Here is a 19948-nt window from a genome sequence, read left to right on the forward strand (position 1 = left end):
GTACTAATCCAAATTAACTGTGATTTATTGCCAGCTTAAGCTTCTGGATGATGGACCTGACTAATTGTGTCTGCTGTGTATGTTTCCTCGACAAAAAAAAAAATATGAAAGAGAATTCACACAAGTTATCAATTCATTTATACAAGGCATTTATGGATGACAAATAATCTGCAATTTTCAACGTAACACAACGAAACGGAACTTTGAGATCATCACGCAACAGTCCTGATCTCAGCAGACTCCGTCTAAGCGCAATAAAACAACATAAACAAAATGAAACATTTGTAAGAAGTGATCACGAATGGCTTTTTGTCCCTGGTTTCACGGTGTACTCTTTCGGTGCTCTGCTCAGTGACTGAACGACGACAGGTGCAGATTCTGCATCGTGTTTCGAGCTGTAAGACAAAATAAACGTGACCGTATGATTATTTCCTGCTGTCTTCAACACTAGAGAGCTTACGCAAACCACGACGGCAGCGGCAAAAAGAACGGCACCAAGCAAAAGGTTTAATGAGCAGAAAAATGGCTGTGCACGTGCGTTATAAATCTTTGTATATTTCTTTGTCGTTCTCCGCAAAACAACAACGTGAAACGACTGAGTTCTGCATATTTTGGAAAACGCAAAGGACAGTGGCGAACTTTTTGTAGCTTCATTTGGAATTGAATGCTGGCATTACATATTCAGCTTGAGCAACTTATGAACAGATCTAGACAATTGGGAAATTCGAAGGTCAACATAAATTCAATTTTTACAAGGTGTTATCCTGGAGGTCGCCGTCGTCATTGCTTCAGCTCTCTATTAACTAGCTTGAGCGGGCTTTGTTTGGAAAAACGCAGCATTTTACTAACCTTTGAAATACGTGGTGTCCGTGATGTCATCTGGGCGCGGAATAAATGGAGCGGGATGACTGTGAATGGAAGACCAGTCCAGAGTAGAAAAGAACGGAAGGCTTTCTATCTCTTAAAAAAAAAAAAAAAAAAAAAAAAAAACACGAAAGAGAAAGTAGTAAACCTATTACTGCATGGTGGAGTCAAAGTGTAACTTACATTTAGATTAAGACAGATGTAGACTGTGAAGTTAATAAGTAGAGTCCATGTTGCCATGATTCTCTTCAGTAATAGATCACAGATGTGGTAAGAACAAAAAAGTGGCACGCGAGTCGTTAGGCGAGTGTGTCATTGATGTTCTTATCACATTTGGACGTCTTCTGTGATGAATTACTGAACAGGCGCACAGTAACAAGAAATCTATTTGCTTTTATACAACAAAGAAACAAAAAAAATATGTTACCGACGTCATCTATACGTCTGTCCTCCAATACATAGGACCCATCAAAATGCGAGAACACTTCGACTTCTAATATAAATAAAATTATGCCTGGAGGGATGGAAATATAATGGGAAAATTGGGCTCTAAGTCTAGACGTGAAATCAATACATTTTATGTCCCCCTTCCAAGGCAATACCTTTTGCACCTGGTCTGTGCTCTGCTTGAAGAATGAGGATACTTTCTACGGTTCCGACAGCGTGTTCTGACAAAGCCTCATCTCCCTCGGGCCACAGCAGCTCTGACGAAACGAAAACGAAATGTTATCATGTTATGTCTGGTACTAAGATGCCTTGTAGCCTAGCAAAAGTGCTTCCTAAAAACATTACTCCACACAAAACGGTTTCTGTGCCGGAAGGTAATTCTCGAACCGAATCGAATTTGTCCAGGCCAATTTACTGTTCATATGAAAATTCAACTCTCGACATGCAAGACTGTCAAGAAAAAATCGGACATTCTACTGAAGTGTTCAGGACTATACATATGGATTACACGTTTCAAAATGGCACTTTTTATTTCGCCATCTTCCATTCGCATTTGGAAGCCCTCGGTCAGCGGGGACGATCAAAAAAGCCGGCAGACTAAAAAGAAAAACAACAACAACAACAACAACAAGCGGAGCGAGAGAGAGAAATAGAGAAGGTCTACCCGTCCTTTTCTGAGGTTTGAGACGCGCAGGCACTTAAGATACTTCCGCTTACCTCTCTCCATGATGTGACTGAAGACAAGTTCTGGTGTGTCATCATTAAACGGCGGCACTCCTGTTAGAAACTCGTACAGACAAACCCCGAGGGACCACCAGTCCACTGCTGGTGCTGGAAAGACGAGATCAGAATAGAAATTCTCATTAACGATCAGCATACATTTCTTTTAACGTTACTTCTAAGGCACCGTCCACACTAAGCCAGAAGAATTTGAAAACGGAGGTTTATTTCTACGTTAGGCCTACCGTCCACAGTAATACGTCACGAAAACGGCGCTTTTCGAAAACGCTCTTCAAACCGGAGAAATCTGAAAACACCGGCTTTTCATTTCGCGTGGATGGAAAACATTTTGAAAACGGAGCTTTGCAAAAACGATGGCGTCATGGCGTCGGCGATTATTGCGTTTTCAAATTCCTCTGGCGTACTGTAGTGTGGACGGAAACGATTTGATGCGTTTTAAGATTGAAAACTCCTTTTTCAAATTTCTCCGGCGTAGTGTACACGGGGCCTGAGATTTGAGAGAAGACGGTTTTTCTTATTCCTATTTATATTCACGACTCGTACAAACCTCATATACCGACGGGTAAATATTTGCATTCTGTCACTGTCGCTTACAGTTTAGTTCCGCCGAATGTAAACACATTTCTCGTTTACTAAGAGCTTGACAAGGTTTACACCAACAACAAGTAACAAGTAGCTGAATAGTTGTCGCTAGATTATGAATGAACTACAAGCAGTAAATAAAAAGTTGAGGACGTAAGCGAAAAACCATGAAGGGATTTTGTCATGACACCGTGATAGGCACCAGAAGGGAATTTACGCAAACCACAACGGGAAGTGAACGAAGGAAGGATAAATAGCAGTTAAAAGGCTTTGCACGTGCATTGCACATAGTGGTATATCATTTTCTTAGCGGTAGTCTGCAAAAAAAAAAAAGCTTGGAATCACCAAATTCTGCGTTTTTGACTTCTTGTCTCGAGAAATGCAAAAATGCGCTCCGGCTAAAATAGCAGATTTGCGTGATATTTTCACGTGACTACAACCACCAGAATTCCTTCCGCTTTTTCTTTATTACTTAAATTTAGAAACCCCAGTGGGTTTAAATTGCAATTGCTCAAATTAGCATAAGAAACAGAAAAAGTGAAGGATTCTGGTAGTTGTGGCAAAATGATGCCAACATGCAAATCGCATATTGCAAAAAATTGCCAAGTCTTTGCAAATCATCGATAAATCACTTTCCTGTCTTTCATTCATGGTAACAATTTTCGCCATACAATACTATATCATTCCTTTGGTTTTCTTAGCGTTAAACGCGTTTCCCGAGTCTCTCCCACCCAACAGCAATATTTAATTTAACTTACTGTGCTCGTTTCCCAGCAGGATTTCTGGCGCCAGGTAGTCAGGCGTGCCCAGGATTCTATTCTTGGGTGGTGAGGATGGAGGTCGATTTCCTCGTCTACACGACTTCGGAGTCCGAAATGGGGTACGCATGAGAGGTGCTGAGGTGTGGTGCCACTGGTGGGACACCTCCATTGGACCCGGTGTACTTTTGGAACTAGCGCAACTTTTGAACGTGACGTCCATGGGCGAATTGGAAGCAACGGGCAAGCTTATGTCCATATGCGAGTCTGGCGTGCGATTTAAATTCCCTTCCTCGACAGTGTGCTTTTGGTCACTCGAAGGACCATTCACAAAAACCTCGCCTCCGGCAGACTTTTTGTCCACTGCTTGTTCGACTTTAATTTCTCGCACGTTTTCTTTGTCTTCGAATTCAATTGTTATGCTTCTTTCACGGGGAATGGCGTGGCCAACCTTCGAAGGTAAGCCAAATGGCGATAACAAACCAGCTTCTTTCGCAACATCGGCAGTAATGGCTTCAAGATGCGTGTTTTTGTCGACCACACTTGGTGAAGGCGGGAGTAATGAGATCCCACTCTCACGCCTTCTCAACAAACCAACTGTTTGCATAATTTCGTCTGAAATTTCAATTTTCGCTTTATTCGGAGTCTGAATTTTCTCTTTCTTTTCACCTGGATCTTGACTTGGCCAGTTATCACAGTGGCTTTCATTGAAGCCTGAACTTCCAGTTGTATCTGCTTTGTCACTGGTCAGCCTAACAAAATTGTGGATTCCGTCTGCAAAATCACAGGCGCGAGCCAATTTCTCGCTTCTGACTAGGTCGTTGTTCTCTTCGATAGATAACTCGCTCAAAGCTTTATCCGGAGATTCCCGGTCGATTGCACTTTCTTCTTCACACGAGCTATTCGTTCCGCTAGCATAGCCTGAAGTAAAAGGCACTTCGGGGGACACAATTCTACGTGTCACAGACGTCAAAGGTGTTAAAGTACTGATGGCTTGTCCTGTCTCCGAGCCCTCGTGCTTCGCAGGGGTGACTTGCCCTTTCTCGCTCAAAAACTCGAGAATGGTCCCACTTCGTTCACGAGGACTGGAAAATGTAAGACTTAACGGTGCACAAGGTGAAGGGTTCGACGGAGTGAGAAATTCCTGCCTGCGTGGCGGGCTCCCTTCATTGCTCTTCGCGAGAGGGCTTTCGTATTTGCATTCCATTGGGCTGTTGTGCCTGACAGACAAACTCAAAACAGGTGCATAAGAGGATACAGAATCTATCGATAACGGAGCAGCAGCTATGTCCAAAGGCCTCTGTGGTGTACAAGCGCTAATCTCCTGTAACGGACACCGCGATGAATCGTCTCCCGAGGCTCCTCGTAGATCTTTGAGTGTTAACGCATCTATTTCACCGGTGAGACCTGTGTGTCGAGGTCGTTTTGAAGCTGGCATTTGATTCTCCTCTTCAGGTGATCTGTTTCTGACATTTTTGTGTGCCACCAATTTGGGTACAAGAGGCGTTTCAGGAGGGTCATCGACGTGAAATGTTCTTTGGCTGACTTTGGGACAGAATTGGGTTCGCTTTTTCGTGCCCTGAGCTGCAAAAGATCAGTAAACATAAGATGTTACCATACTTGTCCCCAGATCTATCTGCCTGTTACTTTTAGGCTGAGGGGGCACGGGGAACAAAAAATTGACCTTGATAATTCAACTGCATTAACCATCCGCTTTTGACCTGTTTTCATTTTCCAATTGTCTGATCTACAGTTTATCATCAGGGAAAGAACTTGAGCTCTTTTCTCTAGGCACTCGAAATAACTCCCCCCCCCCCCCTCTAACTCTTGCTTATTCGGAGTCCCAAGAGTTTAATCCTTGAATAGCTTATATGCTACACCCCTCCCCTAACCCATTGTTCCACTGTTAACAGAACTGTTTGCCAGCTTCGTACATGTCACCCCGATCAAAACTGGTACAACGTTTTTAAAGTTAGTGTTGATCAAAAACAAACAGCCAGCTGGTAATGAAATAGGAAAACCAAGCCTCTTTTCTTTAATATCATTAATGTCAGTGTAATTTATGCGATGCAATGGTCTTTGTTGGGGTGACATCTCCTTGCATACGGCAGGTGTGCGCCCGAAATTTGAATTGACCAATCAGGATTCAGCAGACGGCAAAAGCTGTACTGTCCTGACGTCAATGTAGGTTAACAAGGTATCGAAAGGTATCGAAGTCGGGCAACTTTTCTCATTGGAGACACCATTTACTATCCACGAAAAGGGACTTATAATTCAAAAAACCATATCAGACTGTAAAGAGTAAAAACTAGAAACATTTTGTGTCTCCAAGCTTTTAATTTGGGGCCGAAAATGGATCGGTAACTCGCTGTTCGATCGCTGTCGCCAGGAAGGATAATTGTTGAATCGTTTTAAACAAAATAATTATGCTGATCCTCGTCAAATTAAACCCAGATTTCGCGAGTTTAGCATTAGAAGAGGTCAAAGCAATTTAGCAATGTCCATATTTTTTTTTTGTTAGCCGCAAAGAAAAAGACTATTGGTAATTTTAATTTGAAAACGATCTCTGGCTGAAACGATTAAAAAATTACAAGCTTTCGACTGTCTGAATCACAGTCTTCGACGGGTAAGAACATTTTACCCGTCGAGGACTGTAGTTCAGGCAGTCGAAAGCTTGTAATTTTTTAATCGTTTCAGCCAGAGATCGTTTTTAAATTTTACCATGTGTTATCCTGGCTGCGGCCCTTCAATATTTTCAAAAAGACCATTATCGTGTCATTTCGGCAGGACAGCTCGGTTTTGACTGCCGCTTGTTCTGCGAGCACAGACACCGTATGCATGACTTTCTTAAAATGGTAATGTGCGTCAAAATGCACAAATTGTGCGTTGCGATGTCACTGTTTATTATTGGAATTTTAGCTCACCTCCAGTTGCAGCAAGAGGGGTCTGACCACCAGGTGGTTCCAAAACCCCTGTGGGGGATCCTTCGGTGCGACTGACTGAAGAGCCATTCCTCAAGGGTGTGGTTTCCATGTGTTGGTGTAATGTTGTACAGCTGCTGTTAAGCCTCGATTTTTGTGATGGCCTCGCTGCAGACAAGGACTGAGGAAAGAACAAGAAATGTGAATCTACTTGAGCCTAATGCTCATTTGTAGTAAGAAAGAGAAATACATGTAAAGACCATCAGAAGTATTTTCAGACTTAAGCCGGTCTCTCTCTCACAATGGATTATGGACAAGTATCATGTTTCAGCCGGCCAAAGTTTTCTTTCGGTTTTCTATCGCTGCAATAGTCAAGATTTCATGTGACGTATCATACTGGATATATACTATAAGCTAGCCCACCATAAAAACAATTAAGTTGCACTCCTTTGGGAAACAAGTTCTATTTTCCGCAAACAATTCCTTATGGAAAAACTCTACAGAGGGACTCTACAAGGTAAGATCTCAATATGCAAAGAGCCAGTTTCCCAGGTGTGAGTAAACAATTTCTTATGTGCCACGTTAGGATTTCATGAGACAAAAGGAGTAAAAGATGAACGATCAGAGAGTGGAGATTGGACAAAACCACTTACAAACGTGAAATTTGAAGTTAGTGATAACACTTGGCCTGGAGTTCTGAAGAAATTTGACCCAGTCTTGTCAGCTTTATTCAAAGATGGCGTACTCATGACATCAATAAAGCTCGGCTCTGTATGCAGAATTTTAAAAATGATATATATTTAGTAACTCTGTGCACACTAGCTCTTCCCATGGCATTTTAGAAGGAATGCTTTGTCCTTGACGTGGTTTACAGGCTGTCTGGGAATAATTATGAAGTTTAACTTTGACTCGCTGTCTTTGATTTACCAAGCATTACATTATTGACAGTAATGCCTGCAAACATTCCACAAGTTTAATCTGTTGCTTTGTACTGTAGATCAACAAGTCATCTATCACGAATGCCGTTCTTTTACTACTCAATTCCTGAGCAGAAATGTTTCGCTTTTTGAGCTCAGCTATTGCAGTTCGACTTGAGGGCAATTCTTAAAGCATAGCAGGACTCTTAAAGACGGTATGTTGTATGCAATCCATGTAAGTCAGCGTAACAATACAGCACAGACTTACTTTTATCCAGAGTCAATCTTGATAACCCAAAATCCGTCAACTTGATTTTCCCTTCATTGGAGATTAGGAGGTTGTCTGGTTTGAGATCTCTGTGGTTTTTGAATAAAGAAAGGTAAAGGTAAAGAAACCGGTCAAGGTACAGCATTTCCACACCTTTTAACAACTGCTATCCTCTGACGGTTTCCTCTTTCATGGTTACAGAGTGGGAAACTCAACTGTTTGAATCCAGATGTTAAGTGTTCTAAGTCGAGGGTAGCAAGGAGAAGGGTGTTGCGTTCTGGTTTCCCACACGAATGCGACCATGAATACTTTTAACAGTAGATTTATTCACAAATTCATGAATAATGTTTGCTTTTAGTCCCTTTTCACTCACCACACCGTAATTTTTGCACTCATAACCAAGTAATTTCAATTATTTTATCGCTCCCGGACTTTTCTTCAAAATGTGAATTTCCCCTGACTCAAAATAAAATTCCCTGACTTGTCCTGACCTTGAAGAATTTTATTTCTCCTGCCCATTCTCTGAGCTGTGGCAATCCTGATAATATCATGGAAGTTTGAAGGGGCTCATTGACTAGGTTTTGAATGTTCTTTTAGAGTGGTTTTCAATTGAGTGTTGTAAAACCAAAACCAGACCAATTACTTACCAATAATTATTAGACTGCTCAGCCAATCTCAAACCGTAGTAAAACCAAAACCAAAACCAAAGTAATTGTCTAATTACTTTCGACACTCAACTGAAAACCGCTCTACCATTCTATTTATTAATTACATCAAGGAAAAGACTATATTGACAAGGTTTGGAGTCAATTTCCAGCACTCCTGGATCACTAGCTGCTACCACAGCCAGTCTGTGGCAATCAGCATTTACTCAAACTGGCCAATAAACATGGCATAATGGGAATTATATGAAATGTACCTGTGAATAATGCCATGTTTATGAAGATACTCCAAAGCCAGAACAACCTGTTTTGAGAAAATAAACAAATGTTAAATGTAATTTAATATGTGACTGTAAAATTGCTTTGCAGCTTCTGCAATCCACCTAGCAATGGGGAACAAGTTAATTAAACAGACAGCACAGCACCATGCATGCTCATTCATCAGCTAAAAACTCTGTAATCAAATTATGTTAAGCAGCACATGGAGCCAACTGGTCAACAATACCAATAACTATTAATATGAACTGTAGCACAGGGCAACATTACAGGATGGATACCCAGGCTACCTTCAGCATTTTCCTATGACTGAACACAGTCACAAGCATTTAACCGGCCTACAACTGGGCACAGGCCTGGCACTGTGAGAGCTAAATTAGTATCTCTCCCAAGAACATACATGTAACAAGATAATTGTGGACTGTCCCCAAAGTCACCCCTCTATCACAGCCAGCTTTTCTTTGGCACAAGTAAACAGTGGCTTGGAAACACAAATCAAAAGAAAAATTTTCATGCACTTGATCTGGTTTGAAATTTTTATAATCAAGCAGCTTGGTTTTAGTTTCCTCAGTTTCACATTAATTTTGATAGCAAACACTGTGTAAAGGAAACTAAATATCAAACTGATGTGCTGGTCATTTAGGGCACCTAGCAATTTATAAATAAACTCCGACATAAAGAAAAGTATTCAACCTGTGCTATATAAATTCTTGACATTTTTTCATCAAAATATCCCAGGTTATGCAACAAAGATTTGCAGTCTCCTCCAATTAAGTATTCCATAACCTGTATTGAGAACAAATGGTAGCAGTTATTTAATGTCATGTGGAGAGTAAGAAAAAAGGAAAAAAGAAAAGAAAAGAAATTATGTGTCAATGAGTTTTAGCATTGCTGCTAATTGGTAGGCAGGTAAAGTCAGCATACGAGCCAAGTGGCCCACAAGGCCGGAGCTCATCTCGGTTTCCGTAGCATGAAGCGACTAGGAGTATTTCTACTCCCCCCTGGATGGGATGCTAGTCCATCACACGGTTATCCCAAGCATTAAGTTCGCCGGTACCCATTTATACACCTGGGTGGAGAGAGGCACTGTGAGAGTAAGTGTCTTGCCCAAGAACAGAACAGAATGACCCCGGCCAGGGCTCGAACCCAGACCGCTCAATCCTGAGACGAGCACACTAACCATGAGGCCACCATGCCTCCCACTGACACCTAAAATAAGTTACGAGTTAAACAAATGTTGGCTTAATTGTTGTCAGAAAGGTTGCAATGTGTTGTTTGGCACCTAACATCCTTAACATATTAATAGCCCTTTCTTTTGAGCTGGATTTTATCATTCCTTCCTTTCTCAACATTGTTTCCATAGACCATAAATTCAGTAACAGCATAATTATTTAGTTGTAAGTTGTACATTTTGTAAATTTATTTGTTAACTTTTAGAAATTGAGACAATTTAATAAATAGCTCATTAAGCTTTATTATAGTTCTCAATGAATAGGCCAGTGTCTGATTGCATAATTGTTTGAATATCAATACATACGTAAACCTAAGCCTTGTAATGATTCAAAGAATCCTTTGTCTGGAAACATAAGCTAGGTTTTTCAGTAATGTTCATCTACCAATTGATAGTTATTCAAGTTCTGAGTGCCATTTATAAATTTGGTCTAGGACAGTAAGTACATGATACAGTGTCGGTCAAATGTGAATTGATAGTTACATGAAACTTGAGCGAGTCGACTTGATCTTCAATCCTCAATACCAAAACATTTTATGAATTGATCAAGCTTTGAGTCAAATCATTTTAAACTTTCCAATCTAGTTGCATTGTTAGGGTTTCGAGTCAAGTCACTGGAGTTTCTATCTGTTGTTCGCTGCTATTTTTATGTACTTTAATAAGAGAAATAAATTGTTCCCTTGGAAAATTTTTTGACCGTCTTCAAACTTGAAATGCGAAACTCAACCCTTGAGACTTGAAACTGAAGCCTCAAAACTTGATTCTTAAATCTCAAAAGCATGAAAGGTGAAGAACTGAGTTTCAAGTTAAGACTGTCAACTTACATGTATATTCAACAGTACTGTAAATAAACCCTTACCAGAAAAATTCTGTCTTTTGATTGAAAGGAATAGAATAAGTTTACAATATAAGGACTCTTCGCAATTGCCAGGCAATCTCTTTCAGCTACAACTGCAGAAAGGGAATATTAAATGAATGGTTAATCAGTCATAAATTCAGCAGTTAATTTATGATGCTGCAACAATAGTTATCACGCATAGGGTTGAAACACTTTGTTATTGGTAACTTTAGTTTATGTACATATTTAGTATATTTTAATATTGTGATGTGCTTTTGATCATTGTATGTTAAATAGTGCAATATAAATTAATAAAGTATTATTAATTATTAAACAATCTGTTTTCATGTCTCTTCACCGTCCATGACCACTCCTCTCAGAGCATCTTTATTGCCTCTATCCCACACGCTTCCACCACCCACCACCCTGTTCCAGGTTCCTCTAGGTGTCTCCAATTCCCTTCTACACCCAGTTCCCCCCGAGATTTTAATTATGACCCTATTTTAAATGATTGCAGAAATTCCTGCCTCCCCTATTACCTTTTCATAATCTGATTCAACGACATGGTCTGAAAATAAATGTGATCACTCTATAAAGTTTAAGCATAAAAATTTTAAAGCATCATTTAATGTTAGATTCTCTCAAGGAAAATGGGGAAATTTAAGAAAACAGTAACAAGGAGTTCATAACTTTGATGTAACTTGAAAAGGGTTAAGGAGATAGACAGCAAAATTAACCATTATTTACCATGTTTACCTTGTTCTATCATATTTTTATTAACAACGTCCGTCTTCTTGACAACCTTGATGGCATAAAATTGTTTGTCTTTGTCTCTTCTACGAGCTAGAAATACCTGTCTGGAAATGTTAAATTGAACAAATATTACCTGCAAACAAATGTCAGCACATAACAAATGAAGCTATTTTAAGCCTAGGTAGAAATTGTCAATCGTTAAGTCTTCAAATGCAGTAACTTACCCAAATGCACCTCGGCTAATTGGCTTGATAATGTGAAAATCATCTATTCCAGTTGGCTAAAGGAACAAAATAATTTTACCCAATTTAAATACAAATACTACTACGATATAAAATAATATTCTAATTTTCTTTTGCACATTTTGGAAGGAAATAAGTATGCAAAAAATTGTCCATGATTCTTTGTTGATAAGAGGGCTCGCCAAATTATTCCAGGAAGAAAAAAAATATCCATTGGCTAGAATAATAACTAGTTTAGTTTAGCTTCTTGTAGAAACTGAGGAAAACAAAGTTATGTAATATAAGATGCAATGAAAGTTTTAAATTCTTAAAGTTTGCGATGTTAAGCTTAAAGGTTACGTTTGAAATGATTTGACCCTTTGTCAGGCTACAGCGAGCTCGAATAAACACAAACAGAGCCGAGTTCTGAGATTTGAGGAACAGTTTACTGTAAGCTTACATGTATTCACTTAAAAAGGTCAAAAAGCTAACACATGTATAGTACATGGAATCCTAAAACAGGCCTTGCAATAATTTTTGGCTTCGGTGATCAAACCATAATTCCTTTTTTTCTCTAGACCTGCATACCTTACTGTACAGTGACACACATAAATGTTCACCAATGTTACGTGGAGCCTTTTAACGGTTGCACTTGCCAGTACTGTACAGTCACGCTATTGTTTGTGATCGGCGTGATATTGAAACCCAGCAGCGATCCGTTTACAATTACGAAAACATGTCACAGCGACCGTAAATTTACATTTTAATCAGTAAAAGTTACATCGATTAGGGACAAACCTTAAGTGTTTGACGGTGTTTACTGCTCTCAGAGGAAGGTTCATCCATCTTTCAGCAAACTGGCACCAATCCGCACCACCAAGATTAAACAGGATTCTCCCTTGAATAAAGATGAAACCTTTGACAAATAGTGTTGTTTACGCGAGAACTCTAGTGAACGACGTGGTTCAAGTCCCTGAAACGTTACTTCAGCCAACTCGTTGAGAAAACCGCGAAATAATAGAACATTTAAAAAGCCAAGCGAGATTTCGAACAAGTAATCAACAAGCCGCCGCCATTGTTTAAATTTCTGCGCGGAAACAACAGTAGTGTCCAGTCCATCCAGTCCTAAAGTGGATCGCAAGTTCTTCTGGGAGGTAGCGGCCTTATATGGAAAAAAATTAACAAGGGCTACCGGTATTGGAATCCACAAAGAAAACTGTGGATAGCCACGCATTTTCCCAAGAAAATTAGCCTTGAATCTCGAATAAAAGAGCTTTTTGCAAAAGAAGAAAAACAAATTTTTTTTCACACGCCGATTTCCTTAGAATTCGCCGTTTAATACACACAGAACAGCAAACGCATTTCATGTTAAATGATAACATAAACCCAATTTTGGTATGTTTTTGACCATAAAGTTGTCGCAACATCCTTTAGCATCCCTGGCATCTCTCCTCTGGTTTAGCCAAGCTATTGTCTAAAAAGGCGGCGAAATATGAGATACAAAACCCCTCAACTTGTCACGCAACAATGTTTCGTTACAAGTGTTGGGTCGATATTTCGCATTTTTCACCTTGCGCGATCAACTTCTTGCGCGACAACATTTGTTGTAGGTTGCAGAAAGTTGTTGCGAAAAGTAGAGCGCGGGTCTACTTTGAGAGACAAATTTTGTCCTTGTTGCTCGTTTTTTCTCAAATTCGCAAATGTCACGCAGCAAACTCATGCGCGCGCTTTTGTTGTTGCGATGCCGCAATCTTGGTTCCACACCAAGCAAATCAACCAATCGAAACGCTCGCGAAACATCGACCCAAAACTTCCAACGAAATAATGTTGGGCGACAAGTTGAGGGTTTTTGTATCTCGTATTTCGCCGCCTGAAATAGGTTCTCCTCACAACCAAAAACTAATCACGTGTTGAACAGGCTTGCCACTTCGATTTCATGACATAAAATGTAGGGGTAACCACGCGTTTTTTAAAGTTAAATGAGTTGTTTTTACCTTTTCTGAAAACTTTTACGGTGCCCGTTACAATTCTTTTCCTGTCACGTCCCCAGTAAGTTAAACATTTGCGTCTCTCGCACTTGTTTTGCGCGAGCGCTAGGCCGGATTTCAACGCAATTTTCTACGGATAACAGCTAGCTTTTCAGCTGGAAACCGTTAACATTTATGCTATTCCGTGTCTTTTGATCCAGGTTCATTAAACTTGATGGTTGGTCACAGTAGAAAATTTTGCCTTCATTTTAGTCGTTTACCTGGTAGTCTGCTGGCGGCCGGTTTTTTCTCTAAGGGTCACTAGGACGAGTGTTTGTTTATCGCGAACGAAAAAGGGCGGTTAATGACGGTGGCCGAGTGGGGAAGAAGGCGGGACAAGGGCGGTCTGACCGAGTAGGGAAGAAGGCGCGTGTTTTTCTTCTCGTGCGTGCCGCGCTCATGTCTCGTCCCATTCCCTTTAGCCAAAACGTCTCGCCTCATAACCCCTACAGAATTTCGAGAGAAAAACAGACTGCCAGCAGTCTATTTACTTTGTGGCGTATTTTACAATAACTGTCCTGAATTTCTCGCGCGCTGACCCCCTGCCTTTCTTGCTGCATTTTTCCACCAGAAATTATAATATAGCAGGTCGAGAGCTAAAAAAAACCAAGCAAATTCAAGATTTGTAAACGAGCAACGCCAGATCGGATCTGGCGCAAAAAGTTCCTTAAGGACGGTGCCTACTAAATACAAAGGTTTTTGCGCCAGGTTAGGACCACGCGGAAAAAGTAGATCTTTGCAAGGGCTATTGGAATCCACAAAGAAAAAAGGAGGTAACCACGCATTTTTTCGAGATAATTGGCCTTGAATCTCAACAAAAATGCTGACATCAGCGTTTTCTGAAAAAAGGTGGAAAGGATATTTCTTCACAGATTTCCTTTGAATTCGCATTTACAAACAGAAAAGCAAACACGTTTATCAAGGTCTTAAAACTGCATGGTAAATGGTAACATAAAAACCATTTGTTGTTCGTTTTTAATAACAAAATCGTTACAACAGCGCTTTTAGCGTCTCTAACAACCTTCCTCTGGTTCAGCCACAATACAGTCTAAATACCTTTTGCTCACAACCAGAAACTAATCACGCGTTGAATAGGCTTGCCACTTCCATTTTATAGCATAAAATGTGGGGGTAACCACGCGTTTTTTAAAGTTATTGATCTTTTTTGAAAACTTTTACGGTGCCCGCTACATTTTTTCCTGTCACCTCCCCTGTAAGTAGAACATTTGCGTATTTCGCACTTGTTTTGCGCGTGCACTACGCCATCTGCAGGTACATGTTTACAGTTGGATTTCAGTGTAATTTTCGACAAATAACAGATAGGTTTTCAGCTGGAAGACGTTAACATTTAGTGGTTAGCAATATGCTGCTATTTTGGTGTTCCTGGTTTAAGTACGGGTTGATTAAACTTGATTTGGTCACAGTAGAAAAGTTTTGCTTTCTTTTAGTCGTGTACTTGGTAGCGTAGTTGATTGCATCAATGTAAATCCCAGCGCGCATGGCGCTTAAACCATGCCTTGCGTGATGCGCAGAAAGTATGCGCACTAACAAATGTAGGCACCGTCCTTAACCAAAGCGGGAAAGAAAATTTGCGTCATGTAAAAAGGAACAAAGTGTACCTATTTTCCTTTCCTTGAGACAAACCGCTGACAAATAAAACTGTGCACGCATTCACGCGGGGCACTCTGGGTAGAAGAAAAGAGGTAGGATGTTGCTGAGGGCGCAGGAGATTTTAAGGTGGCTCCCTCTAGTTTTACGATCGCGCGAGCGCTGAGGAAGTAATCTACGCGCGCTCAAAGAAAAACGTCAGTGTTTTTCGATATTTTATTACGTCAACACGAGCACAAAAAGCAAAACTGACAGTGAATTTTCTCGCTTTTCCTTCGGTGAATTTCCGCAAAATTTGGCAGATTGGTAGAAAATATTTTACTTTAGCCGGAGCTCGTTTTTTAGGGAAATCTATAAGACCAGATTTTTTGCAGCAATAAAAGACATAAATTTGAAAATATCGAAAAAACTGCCTTTATAATCCCTACTTTTTTAGTGTTTAAAATTCGTATCTCGCTGGAAGCGATGTGATGTAAGAATTTTGGAAGATTTCACCGAAGGAAATTCATGAAAATCACAAATAAAGCCATAAAAACAGTTGGGGCATTTATTATTTAAGACTAAATCCCAAAATTTTAACAGAGATGATAGCAAAACACTATTTAATCATTTCTTATTACATGTAATAAGTTTGAGAGGACTAGGTGTGAAAGCGAATGCAAAAACAGCATTCAAAACATAACACTTCGCTCGCAACGCCATGCATAAATGATTACCCTATAGAGCCACCTTAAAAACCAAGTAAGGTCAGTTCTATTTATCGTGCTTTTGACCAAATTTGTTGCTAATGTTTAGTTTACGGTAAACGAAAGGTAACTTTGATATATCTGTTTAATCAGGTCGCTACACAGTGGAGCTGCTGTCGTCCACTGCAAGGTTTGTTTGACTTAACATGAACGTTTTGCAACGCTCGTTCTGGGGAAAGCAATGAAAAGCAAATGAATGCAACGTGTGGTGTATTTTTATAAGGTAAGCTCATAAATGTCTTAATTGTGTAAGTGGAAACCTGTTACTTGTGTTAAATAGAGTGCAGCAGATGGGGTGGATAGAGGTTGTGGCTGGTGATCCTTTTCTCATTTCAGAGACCTCTCCTTCCTTTTGGCATTTAGCTGAGACAAGATGTTCGAGTGTACGAACTACAGTGCAAGGATTGTCTAGCTGTGACAAAGCATCATCTTCCAGGTATTTAGGAGAAGTCTCAAGCAATGAGCTGACATATCTTGATGAGGAAGTAGCTTACGTCAGTCACATGAACTGGAGATGATTCACCATGCTTTGCACAAAGGTGTTATGGCAGTAAAGGTGGAGATAATGCAGATGTGGTGACGGCGCGGCGGAGCGCATGGTTCGAGGCAAAGTTGGAGACGCGGGCAGGGGTGCACGTGCGGCATCTTTGTTGTTGACCGGTCGTAATTCCTTTGAGCAGACAACCTGAATCCTCCATAGTTCATGCAATTGCCGTTAGCCACTTCTTCATCAAGATGTGTCAGTTGATAAGTATAGTTGTGAAATATGATCAGTAGCGTTGCTGAAGCTCTTTTGCTCTTAATAATAAACTTCAACATGTGGAAAGAAACTTATAAACGACTACTAGCAGGGTTAAGAGAACTGACTGGAATTTTCTTCAAATATAAGTTCATGTTCTCTTTCTGTCAAAGTGATTGCAAGCGAGGAGAGAGTTTTCCCCTTTCTTGGTTTGGGAGAAAATGTGAATGGTCGTGCTTGGAAAGGAACGGCGATTAGACGAATAAAACTTTAGTAACTCAGTATATTATGATCAACTTTACTTATCATGATTCAGTCTTCGGTGTCACCTTAGAATAAATGTTCATTATGATCGGATGACCTCAAAACTTTCATAGCGTGAAGGCAACATCGAACCACTAAAAGGCTAAAATCGAAAAGCTAGTGCAACTAAACGAAAAGTTAACAACTAGTTCAAAACGAATTCACTCAAGAGACCAAGAGGAAACATAAACTTGTCTGAAGAAAGCACATCGACGAAGATGTCTTCGCTCTTGCTCCTGCAATGCAACGGCGACCGACGCTAAACTGGGTGTGTCATTTTACACCTCTGTAAATACCAACATTAAAATTCGTTCCAGCTATGAGAAATATGCTTTGCACAAAAGGAATGCATTACACGTTGCGATTGTGTGCTTTGAATATACAGTATATAATGTGAGAAAAGAGAAACTTGTCAGAAAGCTCGCACCTGAAAAGAATTTTATTCGGGTTTATTGCCAAGAGAGAATAATGCGGACTCCTTTTGTAGTTAAGACTTAAAAAGAAACTGATAAGAAAATAATGAAATTGAAAATCCAGGGAATTAGAAATGTCATTTGAAAGTTCATAGTGTATGAAAGCATAAAATAAATTGAACTTGAATGTTAAGCTAAAATGGAAACACGGATTAAACTGAAAAATAAAATGCATCTCCTTACGAAACTCGAAAAAAGTAAAATTGAATTTTAATATGGATGCAAAGTGCACTTTTTCTGGTTTACAGATAATTTGTCAAATTGTGTGTAAATCAGAAAAATTTCTGTACAGCGACAAAAGACCTAGGTACGAGTTTTAGCGCTACAGTGTTTTGGAGGACATGTTCGCGCAAGAGATGATACCAAAACAAAGGCTAACTACCTATTCTTTTTATTAATAATAATATGAAAGTTTTCACAGCGCCATTTACCAATGGTTCAATGGCGCTTACAAGAAATTAAATCTATAAACAAATATCTACTATAAGAAATTACGAAAATGTCAAAAACAGATAAAAATTTAAAAAGATATATAATTAAAAACTTCAACTTAAAAATGCTTGTTTAAAAAGCCACGTTTTCAGTTTACTTTTAAAAATGTTCGTGGAAGGCGAACCTTTAATATTATTTGGAAGTATGTTTCACACAGTTGGAGCCGACACCGCAAATGAACAGCCCCCGTAACCTAGTCGTCTCGTCTTGTTCATGGACAAATCCGCAACCGTCATGGCATTCTAGTACAATAGCTTCTAATGCCTCTGTGCTATTAATTAAGATAAACGTGCTAGGGGACGGACCATTAGAAAGTGAAAGGGGGGGGGGGGGGGATAAAACAAAAAAAAAAATCGTGCAGAAAAGAAGTGGGGCTTACAAACTGTACCCAGCCTGAATGGCATCTTGGCAGCCACTTTATACTGCAGTTTTAATATCTCGGTTATGGTGGAATTCCCATTCACCTGGTTTTCTCTACACCCATGGCGAATCGTAACACTTCCCCTAAGATGGCCGCTAAGATCAACGTTGGACAAACGTCGTAATCAAAGACAATCATGGAGGTGTAAAGTTCTCCAACTCGTCATTACCGAAAGAGGGCATAACTTTAGCATGGGAGAAAGGTAATTAATTTTTCTAACTCGAGCTTTGCTACAGAATGCCAAAATCATTCTCCTTGATGAAGCTACCGGGAACATTGATTACCTGACTGATAGAATGATACAGGACGTTATACGTTAAGAGATAACACAGTGCACGGTTCCTACCATAGCATGCAGGCTGGACACCGTATTGGAGTATGATCGAATTATGGTTCTTGAGAGCGGGAAGATTGTAGAATTTGATCAGTCTGACGTTCTGCTGCAGAAAAGAGACGTTTTCCTGTCAAAACTGTATTTCTCGTTTCAAGCAGGAAAAGAAAAATGATAATTCAGTAGCTAAGCCAGTAACCTCAACCCAAATTGATGGCGTTGCTGAATGGGAATACTCATTAGTGTCTTTCTTCGCACCAGACACACTGATATGACTTTATCATCGTTTAATTAGATACTTTAGTCAGTTTTAATCATCCTTTTTATAGTATTTACACTCCTTGAAAGTAGCTTCGCATATTCTCGACTTATATACTAATTATGGGCATCTTTTGTGCAAACGTATAAGCACTTTTTACAGCTGTTGAGGTGAAAACTGTTGCTAATCATACATGAAAACTCTGTTCAAATATCAATCTCTACGACTCGAGCGAAATATTGATTCTCCTCACTAAAATCCCATTCCTCCAAAGTGAGTATTATGATGAATATCAAAAGTAGAAATGACATCAAGTCGGAAAAAAATCCGAGTTCCAGATGGGATTTGAGCGCACGACTCTCCGTGATCTAGCCGGACGCTCTAACCACTGAGCTACTGGAGACTATGGTGAGCAAGGATGAAATTCACATTTCACCCCTGCTCACCACAGCCTCTCCAGTAGCCCAGTGGTTAGAGCTCCGACTAGATCACGGAGGGTCGTGGGTTGAAATCCGATCTGGAACTTTTATTTTGTTTCCAAGTTGATGTCATTTCTACATTAAATTTCATACAAAAAATATAAGAACTCGTTGCTGCCATGAAACCATATTACGTTCAGTGTCATAACCCTTGCCTTGAGAATCAAAGAAATTAGTTTTTCAAGTCGATTTATTGGACTCAATCTGAACCAGCCTTTTTGTCGTTGTGCGAGACTTTCATTCAGTTTTGATTACACACTTCTAGTGACATCTGGCACTAGCATCCTACATAAAGAGATCCGGCAACTAAACCAGTATGTTTTGTTTGTTGTGTTGTGTGGACCCTTGTAATCAAAAGACTTCTAATATTCCTTTTTGTCAGTTATAACTATGTGGGCCCAGGAATATCGGTGCTTATCAGTGCCGTATTCGTTTTATCAAATGGCATCCTTTTTTCTACGCACACTGGTGGACCTGGCAAAAATCTCGCGTAGTCTGGAATTACATATTTGAACACAACTAAAGCATCATATTTAGATTCTCATCAGCGAAAATACGTCTAGTTAAAACTGAATGCAAGGTTGGCACTAC

General features: G+C 39.9%; 1 protein-coding gene across 1 annotated transcript; it reads right to left on the reverse strand.

Annotated features, from left to right (window-relative positions):
- Positions 1 to 10: 10 nt before the first annotated feature.
- LOC145501866 (serine/threonine-protein kinase greatwall-like) lies at positions 11 to 12628 on the reverse strand. The gene is made up of 14 exons (XM_081481250.1): positions 12278 to 12628; positions 11483 to 11538; positions 11262 to 11362; positions 10527 to 10618; positions 9130 to 9222; positions 8418 to 8464; positions 7499 to 7587; positions 6967 to 7082; positions 6317 to 6494; positions 3393 to 4976; positions 2029 to 2142; positions 1467 to 1568; positions 850 to 960; positions 11 to 395 (listed from the first exon to the last, which is right to left on the reverse strand). Exons 1-14 carry the CDS (start codon positions 12323 to 12325, stop codon positions 349 to 351), a joined length of 2778 nt encoding a protein of 925 aa, XP_081337376.1. The 5' UTR covers positions 12326 to 12628; the 3' UTR covers positions 11 to 348.
- Positions 12629 to 19948: the final 7320 nt, after the last annotated feature.

The sequence above is a fragment of the Orbicella franksi genome, chromosome 10 (genome assembly GCF_964199315.1).
Source record: "Orbicella franksi chromosome 10, jaOrbFran1.1, whole genome shotgun sequence".
NCBI lineage: Eukaryota > Metazoa > Cnidaria > Anthozoa > Scleractinia > Merulinidae > Orbicella > Orbicella franksi.

What these genes read in the sequence shown, in the direction of transcription:
- LOC145501866 (XM_081481250.1), bottom strand. Translation starts at nt 12,325, where the DNA reads ATGGATGAACCTTCCTCTGAGAGCAGTAAACACCGTCAAACACTTAAG. An exon ending in CAAGAATTTATATAGCACAG is followed by an intron (nt 8,465 to 9,129) that starts GTTGAATACTTT and finishes TTCTCAAAACAG; the next exon opens with GTTGTTCTGGCTTTGGAGTA. An exon ending in CCCTCTTGCTGCAACTGGAG is followed by an intron (nt 4,977 to 6,316) that starts GTGAGCTAAAAT and finishes GATCTTTTGCAG; the next exon opens with CTCAGGGCACGAAAAAGCGA.